The following is a 20,440-nucleotide window of genomic DNA, read 5'->3' on the forward strand; positions in this document are numbered from 1 at the left end:
GCCACTCAGGCGCCCCCGCCCCTCCTTTTTAGTGTCTGGCACATTATAGGTATTCATGACTCATAGACCACTAAAAGCAGGAAGATCAGTTTTAAAAAATGCAGTGATGCAGGAGTTTCAGATAACTCTGTTTCTAACTTGAGTAGTTTTTAATTGGTTTTATTAACCAGAATAGAGAATGTAAGTAAAAGTACTGTTTGGGCTGGGAGATACTTGCTTTCAACCTGCTGTGTCTTATTTACCCGTGGGACATTCTAACTATCACTTTTATTTAGCTAAATATTGATTTAATAAACAATCTAGGCATATGCAAATAAACCTGTATCTAGTCCTTCTGCTACTTACGGGTATAGTCCATCACATACAGATACAGCCTTGTTTATTATTAACATCAACAGCCTACATTTCCTGATATGTAACTGGCGCTCTGGATACCACTTCCGTGAGGGGTAGCTACTGTTACTCTCCCCATTGTACAGATGAAGAAAGGTGTTGGATGCCAGGGCCAAGACTAGAACTCAGGTCTGTGTTTTTTATTCCAAAGCTCTGCTCCTTAACTGGCTTGCTGAACATGGCCTAAGTTCTCTGACCACAGTAACTAGGGAAGGCTTTTGGTCCTGGCCCTGGAAGCTCTTCTGAGGACTGCTTGGCCCTGCCATGAATGTCACTTCTTAAGGTCAATACTTGTCTCCCCCTTACCCAGCTAACTACTGGGAAGAAACATGAAGCACACTATATCTGTGCAGGTATGGGTGGAGGAAGAGCTTAACCCAGCCCTCTCCTAGCTTAGTTATGACTTGCTAGCATCTTTAGAGCCCTGAATTTCTCAAGAAAAACAGACCCTGGGGCCCCTTTTGACTAGATGAAGGCAATTTGAGAATAAGCCCCAGACCCTTTTATGTCCCATGGCAAGATATTAGCATTGACAACTCACTCCCTTGAGAAGGAGTCCACATAGTGATTAGAGCAAACTCCAGGCTTAGCTTAAATGGCAAGTCCTTTGGAAGGCTATACCTGATGGCTAGACTAGATTATTCCTACTTGCACTCCTACGCTCATGATATATGTTCTACCAGCACAGTCTCCTTCTCCTTCCTAGAGCGTCTGCTTTGTTCTCCACTGGGTCCCCAGTGCCTGATGTACACATAGGTGCCAGGAAGGTACAGGAAGGGAGGGGAAAGGCCAGACAACTTCTGGGTTTGGACAATCTCTTTATTAAGGCATCAGTGATATCTTTATCTCTAAAAAAATTCAATTTGGCTGCTAGTGTTATTGCTGCTCTTACTTCTTCTGTTTTGTCTCTGCCTTGTGTATTTGTAAATCTACAAATCCACACAGAAAGGAAATTCTGGCATTAATTCAAACTGCTGTATAATGTAGCTATGCAAAGTATTATTTATAGACCCAAATACTCTTCTCTCCATGAATTTATAATCTCTATAGAATGAAAGGAATTAGATCCCCTGAGGTGGATGCTGTTCTTAGTTAGCCCAGATAAAAACCTCTGATTCTTTTCTGTCAACTATATGTAGTCCCACGTGCATATGTAGGTTTTGAGATCACTGGGTGAAAATTACTTTTTATATTAATTATTTGAGATAAAGGAAAAGAGTTTACCTTTTGTACATCTTTTTCACTTTTCTAAATCTTTTATACTTTAGAGCATACTGGTTTTTACAAATCCCTTCTAGTGAATGTCTACTAAACATTAATTAACTTACTCTTTACTTTCCCAAGCACTGATGGAAATACTGGATTATAACCAATCTAATACTCTCTGGACATTCTACCAGACACTTTCCTCAATGTGATTTAAGGCAGTTTATAATCACTCCTTGCGGTCTTGAGGCTAGTTTTCAATTCATGAGACTCATATATCCTGGCTAGTTTTAATTAATTTTGCAAGGAAGATGCCAGGAGAAGCACTATTAAATGCTTTCTTATAATCACGTTCTTTCATCTATTGGGTTCTTGTCAGCCACTAATCTTGTAATTTTATCGCAACAGAATCCAAAAGTTCCTCTGACATAGTTGGTTCTTTACTCTTGTTCTTCAGTGCTTAGTACTCATGGTTTGGGTAACCTTATATTTATGGTTGTCTTACTCAGAATTCATGTTGGGGGGTTTCTCTAGATTTATAACAGAAGTTGCTAGAATTCAGTTTTTAACATTCAGATTTGGGGACTGTCTTTACTTGGTATCATATGTGTTCCATTTATTTGGTCTTTTTGGGTGACGGTAGAATTCAATGAAGAGTAATCTGAACGGGGAAGATTTAAATAAAGAGGTGTTAAATTGTTGTACTCCTTAGAAGACTCTAAGGAGTACAGGGGTAGAAGCTGCAGAGAGCCACTTCCCCCAGAACTGAAGGAGAGTGAACCGCAGAGGAAGTTAGAAACTTAAAGGAGGTCCCCCACAAGGCTGAGAGCCAGACCTCTGAAGAGAGGACACAACTGCCTGCGGAACATGCTGCCCACTGAGTAATTTTACGAGGAGCCTCCCTGTGGTGTGTAAATAATCTTAGCCAGAGGGAGCCCTGCCACCAAACTGAGGGCCGCTGTGGGCAAGGTGAACAGTGTGGGGACCCCCAAATACCAACCTGCTTGTCACTGTGGAGAAAAACCATACACTGTAGAAAGGAAGAAAAGTTTTCTTTCTGCTTCAGCCTTGCAGTCTCCCACCAGTACCCTCTCTGTTGGCAAGCTTAACATCAAGCCAGCTGACCTAGGAGAAATGTAGGCCGCTGCCGGGTCCAGCTCTAGTATCACAAAGCAGGGCAGAGAAAGGTGAGTTAGGAGCACAGAGGCAATAAATGAACAGCTGGCACAGTGAGTAGAAGCCTTGTGTAAAGTTCAGTCTTGCAAATAATTTCATTTTGCATTATGAATAGTTTTGTTTGGTTTCGTTTTTTAATAGATGTTTATTTTTCTCAAAGCAGGTTACACCTGTAACTTTTGCAGTTGGCTGGGTAGCATTCACAGCCTTGACAGTGACATCTGAGCCAGTGACTGACTTAGCTGTAAATGTCCCTCAAACTTCTGTTGGCTACTTTACACAAAGGGGTTTAATAAATGTTATTTAATTAGGGGGTGCCTGGGTGGCTCAGTCATTAAGCATCTGCCTTCGGCTCAGGTCGTGATCCCAGGGTCCTGGGATCCAGCCCCACATCGGGCTCTCTGCTTCAGCAGGAAACCTGCTTCTCTCTCTCCCACTCCCCCTGCTTGTGTTCCCTCTCTCACTGTGTCTCTCTCTGTCAAATAAATGAATAAAATCTTTAAAAAAAAAAAAAGTTATTTAATCAATAAGTTTTAACAAATATTTAAAATTAAGGAAAAATCTGATTGTAATTAGAAGACAGAACATGAATGTGGATAGAAGATGGCTCTCCTGGGGCACCTGAGTGGCTGAGTCGTTAAGTGTCTGCCTTTGGCTCAGGTCATGATCCCAGGGTCCTGGGATCGAGCCCCACCGCTCCACAGGAAGCCGGCTTCTCCCTCTCCCACTCTCCCTGCGTGTGTTCCCTCACTGTGTCTCTCTCTGTCAAATAAATAAATAAAATCTTTAAAAAAAAAAAAAAAAGAAGATGGCTCTCCTAACCTCTGAATCCCATTGAATTCTCCTAATTTTCTTCATGACTAATTCTCTCTTCTAACCATTTTATTTTTCTTCAACTGTTTTTGTTCTCTCTCTCTTTTTTTTTTTTTTAGCTACAATGAGCATTAGTACTCACTTCTTATTTATGTTTGTCTTCCCAACTAAGTTGCAAGACCCTTGCTGTTAGGAGCCATGCTTTATATTATTTTTGTATTTTACAAAACAGGATTGTTCAGGGGTGTCTGGCTGCCTCAGTCAATAGAGCATGGGACTCTTAATCTCCTAGCTGTGAGTTTGAGATTGGGCTTAGAGATTGCTTTAGAAAGAAAGAGAAAGAAAGAAAGAGAGGAAAGAAGGGAAGATCAAAATCAAGACCCAACTATATGCTAAAATAAATCCATTTTAAAAACCCAAACTGTGGGCGCCTGGGTGGCTCAGTTGGTTAAGCGACTGCCTTCGGCTCAGGTCATGATCCTGGAGTCCTGGGATCGAGTCCCGCATCGGGCTCCCTGTTCAGCAGGGAGTCGGCTTCTCCCTCTGACCCTCCCCCCTCTCATGCTCTCTCTATCTCATTCTCTCTCTCAAATAAATAAAGAAAATCTTTAAAAAAAAAAACAAACCCAAACTATATCGTGCAAATGCCTGTTGAATAGATGGGATCTTTTTATATTTACAGAATAAGAAATGGAAACAGTCTTCAAGGCAGTCAGAGAACAGATAGGTACTTACCCATCCTTTTCTCCGTTGCTCCTTTTTCAGAAGCTATCCACTGTTTCTTGCCCCTTAGAAACACTATAAGTAATATTACAAGTATAAAGACAAAACCAAAACCGAGGTGGGAGTGGGGAGGATGACAAAACAGTTAAAATCATGGAGAAAGCTGGAAGGTATCTATGTACAGTGAACAATAACTTTGGGGAGAGAGTGCTTCCAGGTTAATGATGGTTTTATTTTTATTTTTATTTTTTTAAGATTTATCTATTTGAGGGGTGCCTGGGTGGCTCAGTCGTTAAGCGTCTGCCTTCGGCTCAGGTCATGATCCCAGGGTCCTGGGATCGAGCCCCGCATCGGGCTCCCTGCTCGGCGGGAAGCCTGCTTCTCCCTCTCCCACTCCCCCTGCTTGTGTTCCTGCTCTCGCTCTCTCTCTCTCTGTCAAATAAATAAATAAAATCTTATAAAGATTTATCTGTTTGAGAGAGTGCGAGAGAGAGAGAGAGTGTGTGTGTGTGTGTGTGTGTGTGCGCACACGCACACACACATGCTTGGAGGCAAGGGGGAGAGGGAGAGAAGCAGACTCCACTGAGCCCAGAGCCAGATGGAGGGCTTGATCCCACAACTCCCAAGATCATGACCTGAGCTGAAATCAAGAATCCGACGCTCAACCAACTGAGCCACCCAAGTGCCATTGTTAATGATGGTTTTAATGCATACATTTGCTTTTCTTTTCTTCCCAAGCCCTACTAAAACAATTTTTTTTAAAGAAAGATATAAGCCCTCAAGGAGAGTAAGGAAAGAGGACAACAGTTACAAAATTTCGGAAGCTGGGTAAGTATATGAATCTAGCAGGCCTAAGAAAAACAATCCTGAAAAGAGGAAAGCCAAGAACCAAGCCACTTCACATTTCACAATACTCTAAAAGGCTGAAGATTGGTATCAGGTGGATGGGGGAGATCATTTAAATAACGAGGATTCATTAAAGTCTGTTTAAGGAAGAGTCAGATGCCCAGATCACCTGCTTTATTCTACCCCACAAAAGACTGGCGCTTTATTTTCTAGAGAAGGTAAAACAAAATGTTTCCTCAGCTGGAGGATACAGACCACCTGAGGATGGGTTTCTGTACCAAAAATGTAGGGAATTATGTACACTGTGCTGAGATCACCGTGCCCTCCACAACCAGGCCTTTACCCTTCAATCAGGAAGGTGAAAGAGAGGAATCTGACCAGCCTAAGAAGTATAAAGGCACTGACATTGGAAGTTCCACAACCAAACAGCTTGGTCATACTGCGATGAAGCTCACAGTCACCAAACCCAACTCCTATACTCTCGGGCTCGCCCTTTCTTTCTTTCTTTCTTTCTTTCTTTCTTTCTTTCTTTCTTTCTTTCTTTCTCTCTCTCTCTCTCTCTCTCTCCCTCCCTTTCCTTTTTTTTTTTTTTTTTGAAATTTTATTTATTTATGTGTCAGAGAGAGAGTGCGCAAAGGCCTCCCACTGAGCAATGAGCCCAATGTGGGACTCAGTCCCAGGACTCTGGGATCATGACCTGAGCCGAAGGCAGATCGTTAACTGACTGAGCCACTCAGGCATCCCTACTCTCAGACTCTTCAAGCAATTTTTTAGTCCCCTGTTCTTACAGATGAAAAACAGTGAAAGATTGTCAACATTTGAGAAAAGCTCTGACATAAAAAAATTAAAAAACAAAGGAAACAAATGGAAAAAAATCAGCTCAGAGAAAACAGACTATGCAATACTGTCTTATTAATACCCTCAGAGAGAAGATATTGCAAATGTAATAAGAACAGGATGTTATTAAAAAGGACTATACAGAGAACAGGAAAGAGCTCGTGGAAATTAAAAATGTGATGGTAATGAAAAATTCAACAAAAATCGTTAGAGTTGAAGTTAAGGAAATAGAGTAGAGCAAAAAGACATGAACTAAGGGAAAAGCAAAGAAAAGAGAGCCAATCTGTGAGAGCCAAAAATCCGAATAATAGGAGTTCCAGAAAAAAAAAGGGGGGGGGGACAGAAAGGAAATCATTAATGAAATACTTTAAGAAAACTTCCCAAAATTGAAAGACATATATTTCCAGTCTGAAAGGTCTTGATAGGTGCAACCAAAATAGATGAAAATAAAACTGCTCCAAAGCACATCATTATGAATTTTCAGAACTCTGGGGAAGAAGATAAGATCTTGGAAGCTTCCAGAAAAGAGAGATAAAAAACAGGTTTTAGACAAAGGATGGGAATCAGAATGTCTTCAACATTGCTCCAGATCATTGGAGCAATGCCTTCAGAATTCGGAGGGAGGGGCTTCTGGGTGGCTCAGTTGTTAAGCATCTGCCTTCGGCTCAGGTCGTGATCCCAGGGTCCTGGGATCAAGCCCCGCATCAGGCTCCCTGCTCCGCGGGAAGCCTGCTTCTCCCTCTCCCACTCCCCCTGCTTGTGTTCCCTCTCTCGCTGTCTCTCTCTCTGTCAAATAAATAAATAAAATCTTTAAGAAAAAAAAAAAGAATCTGGAGGGAAAATTATTTTTAACCTAGAATGCCAACTCAGGTGAAAAGATGAAATAAAGATATTTTTTGACATGGAAGATCCAAAAACATTGACCTCCCATAAACTCCTAAGGACTGTTGGAAGTCATGAGGGAATGAGGGAATAAGCCAAGAAAGAAGACGACATAAGCTATAGAAAACAGGGGCTTCCCAAGGTGAGAGGGTAAGAGTCCCAGGGTGATTGCAGCAAACCAGGCACAGAGGACAATTAGACCATATTGGAGACTTCTTCAGGAAGATGAAATTGATAAATTATGGGATACATCTCAATATCTTAAGATTTAGACAACAGGCAGACATAGACTGTGGTTGAATTAGGGGGGTAAGTACATTGAAAACCAAGCAAATTTAAAAACCCAAAGAAGAGGTGCCTGGCTGGCTCAGTTGGTAGACCATGCGACTCTTGATCTTGGGGTTGTAAGTTCGAACCCCACATTGGATTTAGAGATTATTTAAAAATAAAATCTTAAGAAAATAAAATTAAAAACCCAAAGAAAACAAAAAGTATGCAAGAAAGGAAAGGTAATCATAGTTTATTACAATGGGTTAGCTATAAATAACATTATATAATCATAATAATGTAGGACGTGAATATCGATCTAAGTAAAGTTACAATATATAAGAGAATGGGAGATGGGATGCTTGCACATGTATTGTGAAGAATTTAGGTGGGGCTGGAGAAAGCTAAATCATCACCTTCTATATTTGGGGAAGTCAATAGATAATGCCTCAAATTGAAAAATCAAGCAATAGTAATATAAGTGTGTTATTTAGTCATGTAGAGACAGGGGTAATATAAAATAATCAACTAAACAGGGTCAAATGGTTACCACTGAAAAGAAGTTAAAGGTGAACTATTGTTTTTCTTAACTAACCTCATAGAATTGATTTTTGAAACATGTACCTGTATAACTTTAAATTAAAAAAAAATTCATTGTTAAAAACAGGTGAAATAGGTAGTTGGAGGGACAGAGACTGGATCTTGTAACATTTAGAATGACAAAGCTAAATAATGTTTAATAGAAAACTAAATGGAAATCAAAACAGAAAATGTATATGAATAGGCCAAAAGTAAAAGATGTCTACCTCTCTTTATGAAAAGGAAACTAATTACTTTGAATTAAAATGTGATTGCTGGGATGCCAGCAATTGCTGGGTGGCTCAGTCAGATAAGCTTCTGCCTTCTGCTCAGGTCATGATCCCAGGGCACTGGGATCGAGTTCTGCTTTGGGCTCCTTGCTCAGGGGAGAGCCTGCTTCTCCCTCTCCCTACTGCTCCCCCTGCTCATGCTCTCTCTCTCTCTCTCTTTGACAAAATAAAATGTGATTGCTTATATATTTTCAGTTTTTGTGTTACAAAATCTGCTTGCCCAAACTTACTATAATACAAATAAGTAATTCACAGTTTCTGGGTAGGAAGCAACTGTATTTCTACCCTGTGATGAGAAATAGAACTCCAGAACAAGCCCTTAGCAATATGTTGGTGACCAGATTTGATTAAGGAATTTCACTACCTCCCATCTTTCCTCCTTTGATATAAGTGGTACTTTTCTTAGTATTTAGTTCGATTGCAGTCCAGTTGGGAAAAAAATTAAATTCTATGCTAAGTTGACCTCTGGTAACTGGTAGGTTTTGGTGGATGGAATTTTACTTTTTAATGTGGCACTCAACTGTACATTTACCACTAGGTCTGGGTGATCTCTCTGGGGAGAGTGGAATTGATGGATCCTTTTGCTGCTAGTCCCAGGTGGCCTGTCAGGAGAGCAGGTGTTGCTGGGATGGCTCATGCATTCAGGAGTCATAGTGCAAATCTGATCAAGGCATATATTCCCAAAACCACTCAGGCTAGTGTCTCTCATGGGGAAGAAGCCAACATTGGCCTCCTATGCTTTTTTTAAAAAAAAGAAAAAGAAAGAAAGAAAAACTAATTATCAACCTACAGCAAATGTCATTCAACTGAAATCCCTGAAGGATAAAGGCGTAGGTGACAAATGTTCCTGGAGAGAGGGTTGAGCTGTCACTTGTCTTTTTAATGGATCGCCCATGTTTGGCTATAGAATCACATGCTATTTCTCCTTATTGTGTGTTTCATCTGAAGAAATACTGAATATCAGGAGGCACAAAAGAATTGTACAATTTCGGGCGCCTGGGTAGCTCAGTTGGTTAAGCTACTGCCTTCGGCTCAGGTCATGATCCTGGAGTCACAGGATCGAGTCCCGCATCAGGCTCCCTGCTCGGCAGGGAGTCTGCTTCTCCCTCTGACCCTCCCCCCCTCATGCTCTCTCTCTCTCATTCTCTCTCTCAAATAAATAAATAAAATCTTAAAAAAAAAAAAAAAAAGAATTGTACAATTTCTATAAACCCCCTGGGTTTGAACAGAATCCTAGTGTCAAGGAAGATGCTAGGGCTTTCGTTTTATTGCTCTTAAAGTTTTCAGGGAACTGCTGTCTGTTGACTTAGTTGTCCCTAATACTTCACCTGTTTTTCCTTATTTTTGATTAGAGCCTTTACATTTCATTTTGTCTGCTTCGACTAACTGTGGGCATTTACCTTGTCCGGTTCCAACAGACAGAGTTAGGAACCATGGGGTGAAGTTAGAGGTTTGTTTGTTTTTGTTGTTGTTGTTGTTTTGCCACAATATTAAGGAAGAACTTCCCAAATGTCCAGAAATTAAATGGATTCTCAAAAAGTACCAAGTTCCCTATCACTGGGAATGCTTAGGCAGAGTCTTCAACCAGCTCTGGAATGTTACTAGATGCTGTTTGGGATTAGATGGGAGCTTATATTAGGTGATTTCAAATACTCTTTTCAACCAAGAGAGTTAAAGAATCTATTCTTTTTGCTTTCAACAGCAAAGTAAACAGCTGGTCTCCATGTTCAATTGTCGTAGTGTCAAGAATGGCTTTGTGAGAGTAAAGTTGAGACCAGGAGATCAGTTAGGTTATCAGTTTGAATCCAGGGGCAAGATGGAGAAGACCTCAAGTAAGGCAGTAGCAAGGCAGAAAATGCAGTTGACATGAGATGTTTGGGCTAGAGAATCAAGATTTAGTCACCAGTTGAAGATGAGAGTGAAGGAAAAGGACCCAGGATGATGTTCCCAGGTTTCCAAGTGAGGTGACTCAGTGGATGTTACTCCCATTGCCTAGAACAGGGATACAGATGATGAAGCAGGCTTGAAAGGGTAAGATGAAAGTAAATAAAACCAGCATTGTCTTTTAACTTCCTTTTGTGGCTATAACCATTCTGGTTGCCTTTCTTTGGATATAGATTATAATTTATCAACATCTTTCTTTTTTTTTTTTTAAAGATTTTATTTATTTATTTATTTGAGAGAGAGAGAGAGCACGAGGCGGGGGAGCGGGAGAGGGAGAAGCAGACTCCCTGCTGAGCAGGGAGCCCGATGTGGGACTTGATCCCAGGACTCCAGGATCATGACCTGAGCCAAAGGCAGTTGCTTAACCAACTGAGCCACCCAGGCACCCTATCAACATTTTTCTTAAAATATGATGATGAAAATTGAATACAGCACTCTGTGGACTGATCCCTGAGCACTGCACTATTGTTTCCTTTGATCTGGAAACTGCTTCTATTAATGGAAACTAAGATTTGTGTTTGTTGGTTAGCACTTACTTCTCCCAGAGTTGGCTCATACTGAACTTAAAAATCAACTAAAAATTCTAGGTTTTTCTGTTATCAAATCATGTGCCTCCTCCCATCCTGCATAGTCTTTTTTTTTTAAATTAAATATCATATTTTACATTTATCCAGTAGCCTCATTTTTAGCTTCATTACTCTTCACACACTTCTAGGAACCTGTACTTCCAGGCTGTATACTTTTCTCTAACATTTATCTGTGAGGATTTCTAAAGGTTGTACCTCATTTCTCTCTCCCAGAGCACCCTATGTCTTGTCCTTTTCTGTGACTGCCATCAAGAATGCCTTGGCCCTCCCTTCCCACTTGTCCATATCTTATTCACACTTGAGACCCAATTCAGACTTAGTGCTTTGAATTTTCTAGGACTTCATAGTGCTCTTTCCCTTTTGGGGCTCCTATAGCACTTATTCTTTACCTGTATTATGGCCCTTATCATACTTAGTCTTAATGGTTGTTTATTTGTTATTTTGGTCTATTCATTCTTAGAATGTTTTCTACATTATCAAAATAAAGTCTTTGAAGGAGGGATCAAATGTTTGTTACTTGCCTTGATAACTCAAGTTATAGAACTTCCTGAAATCTTTCTCATCTTTGTGTTCGTAAGGTTTTTACAGATTGCCCCAGTAATTATGTAATAGCTTGAAATTCCATCATACCTTTCGAATAGGACTTTTATTACACTGAAAAGCTTCTTGCTGCCCTCTTGTGAAAAGCTAGGTAATACTGCCAATTAACAATGTTCAGAAAAGTTAAGTATTGTTGACTTTTTTTTTTAAGATTTTATTCATTTATTTGACAGAGAGAGACACAGCGAGAGAGGGAACACAAGCAGAGGGATTGGTAGAGGGAGGAGCAGGCCTCCCGCAGAGCAGGGAGCGAGGCTCAATCCCAGGATCCTGGGATCATGACCCCAGTTGAAGGCAGACACCCAGTGACTGAGCCACCAGACGCCCCAAGTATAGTTGGCTTCTGAACAACACAAGTTTTAATTGCCCGAGTCCACTTATACATGGATTTTTTTTTTACAGTACAATACTGTAAATGCATTTTCTCTTCCTTATGATTATCTTAACATTTTTTCTAGCATACTTTATTGTAAGAATATTGTATTTAATATGTATAACATACAAAATTATGTTAATCGACTTGTTTATGTTATCTGTTATCTGTTAAGGCTTCTGGTCAACAGTAGTTTATTAGTAACTAAGTTTTGGGGGAGTCAAAAGTTACACATGGGGGCGCCTGGGTGGCTCAGTTGGTTAAGCAACTGCCTTCAGCTCGGGTCATGATCCTGGAGTCCCTGGATCGAGTCCCGCGTCGGGCTCCCTGCTCGGCGGGGAGCCTGCTTCTCCCTCTAACCCTCCCCCCTCTCATGTACTCTCTCTCTCATTCTCGCTCTCAAATAAATAAATAAATCTTAAAAAAAAAAAAAAAGTTACACATGGATTTTTGCCTGCACAGGGGGTGGGCACTCCAACCCCCACATTGTTCAAGGGTTAACTATAATTTTCATCTAAATTTTACTAAGACTAGCCTTTTTCACATTTTTAGGTTTTTTATATCTTCAGATTCTCAATCCAATTCACAATTATTAATGAGCATTTCTTCCCTTTTTGTGTGTATCTAAGGTGAATATGAAATATTAATTTATTTGATTACCTGCCAGAATTTATAGTGCTACATTTTGCCAAATTACATCTGCAAAAGAAAAATAAAAGTAATTCTTGGTGAGGTGAACTCCACAGTATCTTATTTAACATTTTAGAAGTGGTTTTGGAGTTTGAATGTTCCATTTTCTTTCTGACTAAAAACAGAAGAAATTAAATAGATATAGACAGGTGGGTTTTTTTAGTATATAAGACTTGATAGTAAAAATAAAATGATGAGTAGTTCATACTATAAGCTCTGCTTCTCTTCCTTCCTCTCCTAAAATTGAGCAATCGTCAGTCCCTTTCCTTTTCTGAAACCCTGTTCTTTCTGCTACAAATCATAGGGAAGATAGTAAGCATTCTGGACTTACGCCTATTGTTAAAGTCTATATGATATACAAAAAACATCTGTCATCATACTTAGTCATGAAAGATTGGATGCTTTCTCCCTGAGACTGGGAACAAGGCAAGGATGTCTGCTTTTAGCATTTTTATTTGATATTTTACAAGAGATCGTAACTGGTGAAATAAAGACAGACAAAGAAATTAAAGGTCTACAGATTGGAAAAGAAGTGAAACTGTCTTTATTCAAAGATGATATGATTGTTTACATAGAAATCTAAGGAATCTACGGGGCACCTGGGTGGCTCAGTCAGTTAAGTGTCTGCCTTCGGCTCAGGTCATGATCCCAGAGTCCTGGGATCGAGTCCTGCATTGGGCTTCCTGCTCAGCAGGGAGCCTGCTTCTCCCTCTCCCTCTGCCCCTCCCACTCACTTGTGCTGTCTCTCTCTCAAAACAAATAAATAAAATCTTAAAAAAAATTAACCTTGACCTTTACCACACAACAGAAAAAAAATGAACACAAAATAGATAACAAATGTAAAACTTCTAGTAGAAAGCATAAGAGAAAATCTTCACATCCTTGGGATAGCCAAAAGATTTCTTAGATAACAGAAGCAGCATGAACCATAAAGCAAAAACTTGATAAATTGTACTTCTTCAAAATTAAAAACTTCTGCTCTTCAGAAGATACCGTTAAGAAAATGAAAAGACAGGGGCACCTGGGTGGCTCAATTGGTTAAGCATCTGCCTTCAGCTCAGGTCATGATCTTGGGGCCCTAGGATTGACCTGACCCCGAGTCAGGCTCCCTGATTAGCAGGAAGTCTGCTTGTCCCTCTACCCCTCCCCCTTACCCCTCCCCCTGCCCTGGTCGTGCACTCGCTCAGGCGCTCTCTCTCTCAAAAAAATAAATAAAATCTTAAAAAAGAAATTGAAGAGACAAATCACAGAAAGACTGACAAATCAGCAGAGATGGGGATAATATATTTGCAATACATACGCACTTGATCCTCATTCATGGATTCTGTGTTTGTGAATTCACCTCTTTGCTAAAATTAAAACCCCAAAGTCTGTATTTGAGGTGCTTTCATGATCATTTGTGGACATGCCCAAGGTGGTAAAAATTTTAGTTGCCCTACATGCATGCTCCTAGCTAGTGTCATACAAGGTGATGCTCTGCCTTCTTGTTTATTTTTCATACTATAAACAAGTGTCATTTTTGTGGCCTGTTTATTTAGTGCCATGTATCTTGCATTTTTATTCTTTTTGTTGAAGATTTTGCAGTTTTAGAACAGCCCCCAAAGTACAATGCTGTAGTGCCATCCAGTGTTCCTAAGTACAAGGTTGTAATGGTGCCTATTGGAGAAAATACATGCGTGAGATAAGCTTCATCCAGGCATGAGTTATAGTGTTGTTGGCTGGGAGTTTAATGTTAATGAATCAGCAATATGTATTAAATAAACAGAAACAAACGAGGTTTTGTGTTGACTGGTTGACTAAAACGTTGTGACCAGAGGCTCTCAGGAACCTAGCCCAGTATTTCCCGTAGGAGCAGTGGTTCAGTATCTACTAACTCACTGTTCATGGTGACATTATAGAACATAACTACCTAGAATAATGAGAATCAACCGTACTTGATGAGGAACTTTACCCACAATATATATTTTAAATGTATTTGATAATAGAAAGATGAATAATCTAAAAATGGAAGATTAATAATGGCCAAGAAACATGTGAAAGTGTGCTTAACATCATTAGTCATCAGAGAAATTGTGCAAAGTAAAAACGACAATGAGATACCACTACATGCCCATTAGGATAGCTAAAATTAAAGATGGATAATGCAAGTGCTGGGGAGGATGTGGGACAACTGGAAACTTATATTGCTGAAGGGAATGTAAAATGGTATAGCCACTTCGGAAAAGTTTGGCAGTTTATTATAATGTTAGACGTACGTTTACCATCTAGCCTTACAGTTCCACTCCTAATTTGGTACTTGAGATAAATGAAAACATATGTCTGTATGAAGACTGTACAAAATATTCACAACAGTTTTTTTTTCATAACCATAAGTTGGAAGCATCCCAAAGGCCTATCAACAGGTGAATGAGTAAACATTTTATGGTATATCCATACAGTTGAACACTACTCAGCACTAAAAAGCACCAAACTATTGATACATAGAACAATATGGATGAATATTAAAAATGTTATGGTGAAGAGTACCTACTGTATATATAATTTTATTCATATGAAATTCTAGAAAAGGCAAATCTGTAGTGACAGAAAGTAGATGAGTGGTTGTCTAGGACTGTGGTAATATTGGGGTTGATTGCAAAAGGATAAAGGGAATGATTTGGATTGATACAAGTATTCTGTATCATGATTAAATGACATGGAATTTTAAACATCATCAAACTGTATGATTAAAATGAGTACAACGTAGGGGCGCCTGGGTGGCTCAGTCGTTAAGCGTCTGCCTTCGGCTCAGGTCATGATCCCAGGGTCCTGGGATCGAGCCCCGCATCGGGCTCCTTGCTCAGCAGGAGGCCTGCTTCTCCCTCTCCTACCGCCCCACTTGTGTTCCCTCTCTCGCTGTGTCTCTCTGTCAAATAAATCTTAAAAAATAAAAAATAAAATGAGTACAATGTATTATATGTAAGTTATAGCTCAAGAAGGTTAACTTTCAGAGAGCAAGTTAGTTGAAATTTATTTTGGATTTTGAGGGGAGATTTGGGGTCTTGAAGGGAGGAACTACACGTTTCCTGATGGGACACATTTCACAGAACCTGTACTTGAATAAATATATCTATCTCTCTGTTATATTGAGTGTGCTTCTGAAAAATTACAAAACTATTTTTATTAATTTTAGTAGGAAAAACTATGGTACATTCCATCCCAACCTAAGATATCCAAACAAATTTCATGGGTAGAAAAATATATAAACTGAACTATGACAATGTTTAAGTAATAAGTTAGAATTTGAGCACCTGGGTGGCTCAGTCAGTTAGGATCTGCCTTTGGCTCAGGTCATGATCTTAGGGTCCTGGGATTAAGCCCTGCATTGGGCTCCCTGCTCAGCATGGTGTCTGCTTCTCCCTCTCTCTGCCCCTCCCCTCCACTCGTGCTGTCTCTCTCAAATAAATGAATAAAATCTTTTAAAAAAATAATTTGAAAGTACGTAAATACAGATTGTATAACAAACATAATGTAATGAAACTTGATTGTGTTTACCAAGGGAAGAAGAGAAGATTTGATAGGGGATGGTAGTGGAGATAGAGTGTGAGAGCATCATCTTTTGGAAGATGCATTTTTCTTGCTGCACTATATTCTTCACTAATTTTTCAACCTTTCGGGGGTTCAAATTATCCTGCACTCAGACTGCACTTAAAGTCTTAACAGAAACATGAGAATGATTTAAATCCCATGGAAATAGTGCAAGTGCAAAGTAATTAAAGAATTACAGATGATGTTATCCCATCATCCCTCTTGCTTGGCATACATACACAAAGCAAATGTTGGGTTCATTCAAATATGGGCACACAAACAAATGTCCATATGATATTCTCTGCCTGGAGAACTGGTAGTATTGAATAGAATACACCAGTTTGAAATTGTACTTTTTATAAAACCATTATATAAAAACAAAAGTCTATTGTATTTTATACACCAGAAACAAGTAGAATATAACATAGTTTTAAAGGATAACTTCCCAATTTAAGAAGAATTTAAGATACTTAAGGGTTTGATCTACCAAAATTTTGTAAAACCTTTATGGAGAAAATTGTACATTTTATTGAGAAACATTAAAGAAAACCTAAATAAATATCATGAACTAGAAGGAAAACAAAAGCCACTATACTAAAAACTTTTTTTTAAGTTATCTAAAAAGTATAAACAGACGTTATGTAAGTAAAGAGTGCATTTATGTAGACCTGGAGATTAGAAAGTGAATTTAGATCCAGTATTCTCATATGTCTTTAACTCTTTTTTTTTTTTAATTTTTAAAAACTTTTTATTTAAACTATTTCCAGTTAACATACAGTATAATATTAGTTTGGGGTGTACAATTTAGTGATTCAACACTTTCATACAACACCCTGTGCTCATCACAGCAAGTGCACTTCTTAATCCCCATCACCTATTTAGCCCAACCCCCCTCTGCCTCCTCCCTGCCCACCTCCCCTCTGGTAACCATCAGTTTGTTCTCATAGTTAAGAGTCTGTTTCTTGGTTTGCCTCTCTCTTTTCTCCCCACTATGATCATTTGTTTTGTTTCTTAAATTCTACCTATGAGTGAAATCATACAGTACTTGTCTTTCTCTGACTTATTTCACTAAGCATAATACTCTCTAGCTCTATCCACGTCCTTGCAAAATGGCAAGATTTTGTTCTTTTTTATGGCTGAATAATAGCCCATTGTATGTATATACTACATATTCTTTATCCATGCATCGGTTGATGTTTCCATAATTTGGCTATTGTAGATAGTGCTGCTACATCGATGTGCACGTATCCCTTTGAATTAGTGTTTCTGTATTCTTTGGGTAAATACCCCATAGTGTGATTACTGGATCATAAGGTAATTCTATTTTTAACTTTTTGGGGAACCTCCATACTGTTTTCCAGAGTGGCCATACTAGTTTGCATTCCCACCAACAGTGCAAGACGGTTCCCCTTTCTCCGCATCCTCGCCAACACATTATTTCTTGTGTTGTTGATTTTAGTCATTCTGAAAATTGTGATATCTCATTGTAGTTTTGATTTGCATTTCCCTGATGATGAGTGATGTTGAGCATCTTTTCATGTGTCTGTTGGCCATCTCTATGTCATTTTTGGAAAAATGTCTATTCATGTGTTCTGCCCATTTTTTAATTGGATTAGTTGTTTTTTGGGTGTTGAGTTTTTATCACTGTAATTCTTTTTTTTCCTCAAAAAATTAATTATTTATTGGGGGAGGGTGGACAGAGTGAGAGAGAAACCAAAGCTGACTCCACACTGAGTGCACATCCCAACGTGGGGCTCAATCTCACAACCCTGAGATCACGACCCAAGCCAAAACCAAGACGCAGAGGCTTAACCAACGGCACCACCCAGGTGCCCCTATATCACTGTAATTCTTAAGACAAATCTAATTCACATCTCTTGGGAAATTTATACCTGGAGTGTTTGAAATACTGAATGCCATTTCTTATCCCTGGAGTGCTTTGTCCATTTTCCTGGCCCTTTTTCTGAGCTTCTGTACAGTGCTCTGTTACAGCCAGTAGCAAACTATTCAATAAATGATGTCTGTATCTCTAGTCTGTGAACTCCTTTAGGTCAGGAACCATGGGGAGATAACTGTAGCAAAGTAGCTGAGAGTACAGGCTCTGGAGTTAAGGCAGCTGGGTTCTAATCCTGCCTCTCCCACTTACTAGCTGTATAAACTTGAGCAAGTTAAGTAACCTCTCTGTGCTAAGTGGTACCTATTTGTGAGGTTTCTACTTACTGTGAGGATTTTAAATAATGATAACACATGTTAAGTGCTTTGAATAGTACTCAGCATATAATCACCACTCAAAAATGTTAGCGATTGTAGTTCTTAACCCACAAACTCTTCACCGGGTGTGCTATAAACTCTGAACAATGTGTAATAAACACATTAACGGTACAGTGACACCCGTCAGATGAAACTTAGGACTGAGCAGGTTATGTGATGTGTGGAGCAGCATACAACTTGTTCTAAGTAAGGGGTCAGAAGCATACTATCACATTAACACCAAGGAAAGATGGCACTTACTAGAACAAGTGAGAACTTTGCCTCACAAATATATTAAGAATATAAGAATGTGTTCAGATCAGAACATGATTCTACTCAAATAGCCACACAGGACAGAAGGACAACCAGTGACTAGTGTGACAATTACGGAGGTTCTTAGGGACCCAGTGAGAAATTATACCATAAGAATGATTGTGTTAGGGGGTGCCTGGGTGGCTCAGATGGTTAAGCATCTGCCTTCGTCTCAGGTCATGATCCCAGGGTCCTGGGATCGAGTCCCACATCGGGCTCCCGGCTCGGTGGGGAGCCTGCTTCTCCCTCTGACCCTCTCCCCTCTCATGCTGTTTCTCTCTCGCTCGCTCTCTAAAAAATAAATAAAATCTTTAAAAAAAAAAAAAAAAGAATGATTGTGTTAGCTTCTATAGTGATTACCTGAATCTTTTAATCTCTTCAAAATGTGAATGTGAACAGGTGAGCGTTACTAATCCTATATGAAGCTATGTCCAGTAAACACATAGTGAATGAACCAAATTTTAAAAAGAAACTATCAGCATTATTATTCTTAGTATTTTCAGAGCATAACACTATAATGAGCACACAGAAAGTCTACAATTAAATGCTTTTGTGCAAATGAAGTTACCTACATTGCTCATGATCTGAGTGAGGATTGCTAATTCAGTTATTACATTTAACCAATTATTTACATGTACTGAGGATTACTTAGTTTTCATAGCAACCTTAATCTTTCATTTCATGGATTTTGATGTTTAAATATATAGCTTTGTTAAATGTTTTTGCATTTAATGCATTTGCATTAATCTAATCTACTTATATTAAATCTAATTGCATTCTGACTTCCTGGGATGAATATTTAGTCATTAAACAAAAGGAACATTTTTCAAATAATTATTCATAGTGTCTAAGTAATCTAAGTACTGTAGTTATTTTAATTCAAAATATAGTTTCTTTGCTTTCTGAAAGTACATCATAAATACAAATTCTGATGTTATCTGAATTTACACAATTGAATTTATGAAGTATATTTTCTCTTGAAGTATATGGCAATAATGTTCCAACGCCCAGATCTTTTATCAAAAACACTGATTGGTTAAGATGAACCATGAGAGACGATGGACTCTGAAAAACAAACTGAGGGTTCTAGAGGGGAGGGCGGTGGGAGGATGGGTTAGCCTGGTGATGGGTATTGAGGAGGGCACGTTCTGCATGGAGCACTGGGTGTTATGCACAAACGATGAATCATGGAACACTACATCTAAAACTAATGATGTAATGTATGGGGATTAACATAACAATAAAAATTAAAAAAAAAAAACACTGGTTAGATTTTTCAGTCACTTCTTTAGTAAGAACAAAACCAGGAGGAAAGGGCTATTTTCCTTTGTGCTGTAGGACAGAGGTAAGAACTGGATGCCTGTGTCTTTAGTAGAGAAACTCATGTTCTATTGCCTTGGATACTCTCTGTGTGAGGTCTTTTTATGAAGGATTTTACTTGAGCCCAAGGAGCTTTTTACACTTGTGCATTTAATTTTGGCACAGCTGTACACACTACCCATTTTTATAAAAGATTTATTGAGATATGTTCCACATACCATAAAATTTACCTTTTTAAAGTATACAAGTCAGTGAGTTTTTAGTATATTCACAGGAATGTGCAAACATCATGACAGTCTAATTGTATGGAATATGTCCATCACCCCGAAAAGAAACCCCATACCTATTAATTAGCAGTCTCTCCCATCCCCCCAACTCCACTCCTCCCCAACTGGTCCTAAATAATCACTAACCTCCTTTTTGTCTAAGGGTTTCATTCCTTTTTATTGCCAAATAGTATTCTGTTATATGGATATACCACATTATTCATCAGTTGATGAACATTTGGTTATTTTCAGTTCTTGGCTATTATGATAATGCTGCTGTGAATATTCATGTACAAGGTTTTGTGTCATCACCATTTTAAACTTTCTTTTGATGTGGGGATGTATTCATAGCTTATATCTTACGATTTGTATTAGAATTCCCTGGATATAGTTTTAACTTAGTATAACATATATTATCCAATGATCTAAGTACACTTTGCTAAACTAGTAGGTAACTCAAGCATTTAGTAGTCTCTCCTTTGTCTTTTGGAGTCACTTTAAAACTGAGCGAAATGCCCT

General features: G+C 39.0%; 1 protein-coding gene across 13 annotated transcripts in view; it reads left to right on the forward strand.

Moving 5' to 3' along the window:
• The window catches only part of LIN52 (lin-52 DREAM MuvB core complex component), a 135,366-nt gene that overhangs the window by 74,941 nt on the left and 39,985 nt on the right, over positions 1–20,440 (forward strand). Inside the window, exon 6 of one of the 13 annotated variants that reach the window (XM_064571338.1) lies at positions 5,050–5,139. The exons of the other annotated variants lie outside the window; for them this stretch is intronic. Coding sequence (XP_064427408.1) covers positions 5,050–5,102 — 53 coding nt within the window. The 3' untranslated portion in view covers positions 5,103–5,139. The remainder of the gene's footprint in view (positions 1–5,049; positions 5,140–20,440) is intronic. 13 annotated transcript variants of the gene reach the window in all.

This window comes from Mirounga angustirostris, unplaced genomic scaffold (genome assembly GCF_029215605.1).
Source record: "Mirounga angustirostris isolate CCGP_5_RB_7025 unplaced genomic scaffold, mMirAng1.0.hap1 SCAF_9, whole genome shotgun sequence".
NCBI lineage: Eukaryota > Metazoa > Chordata > Mammalia > Carnivora > Phocidae > Mirounga > Mirounga angustirostris.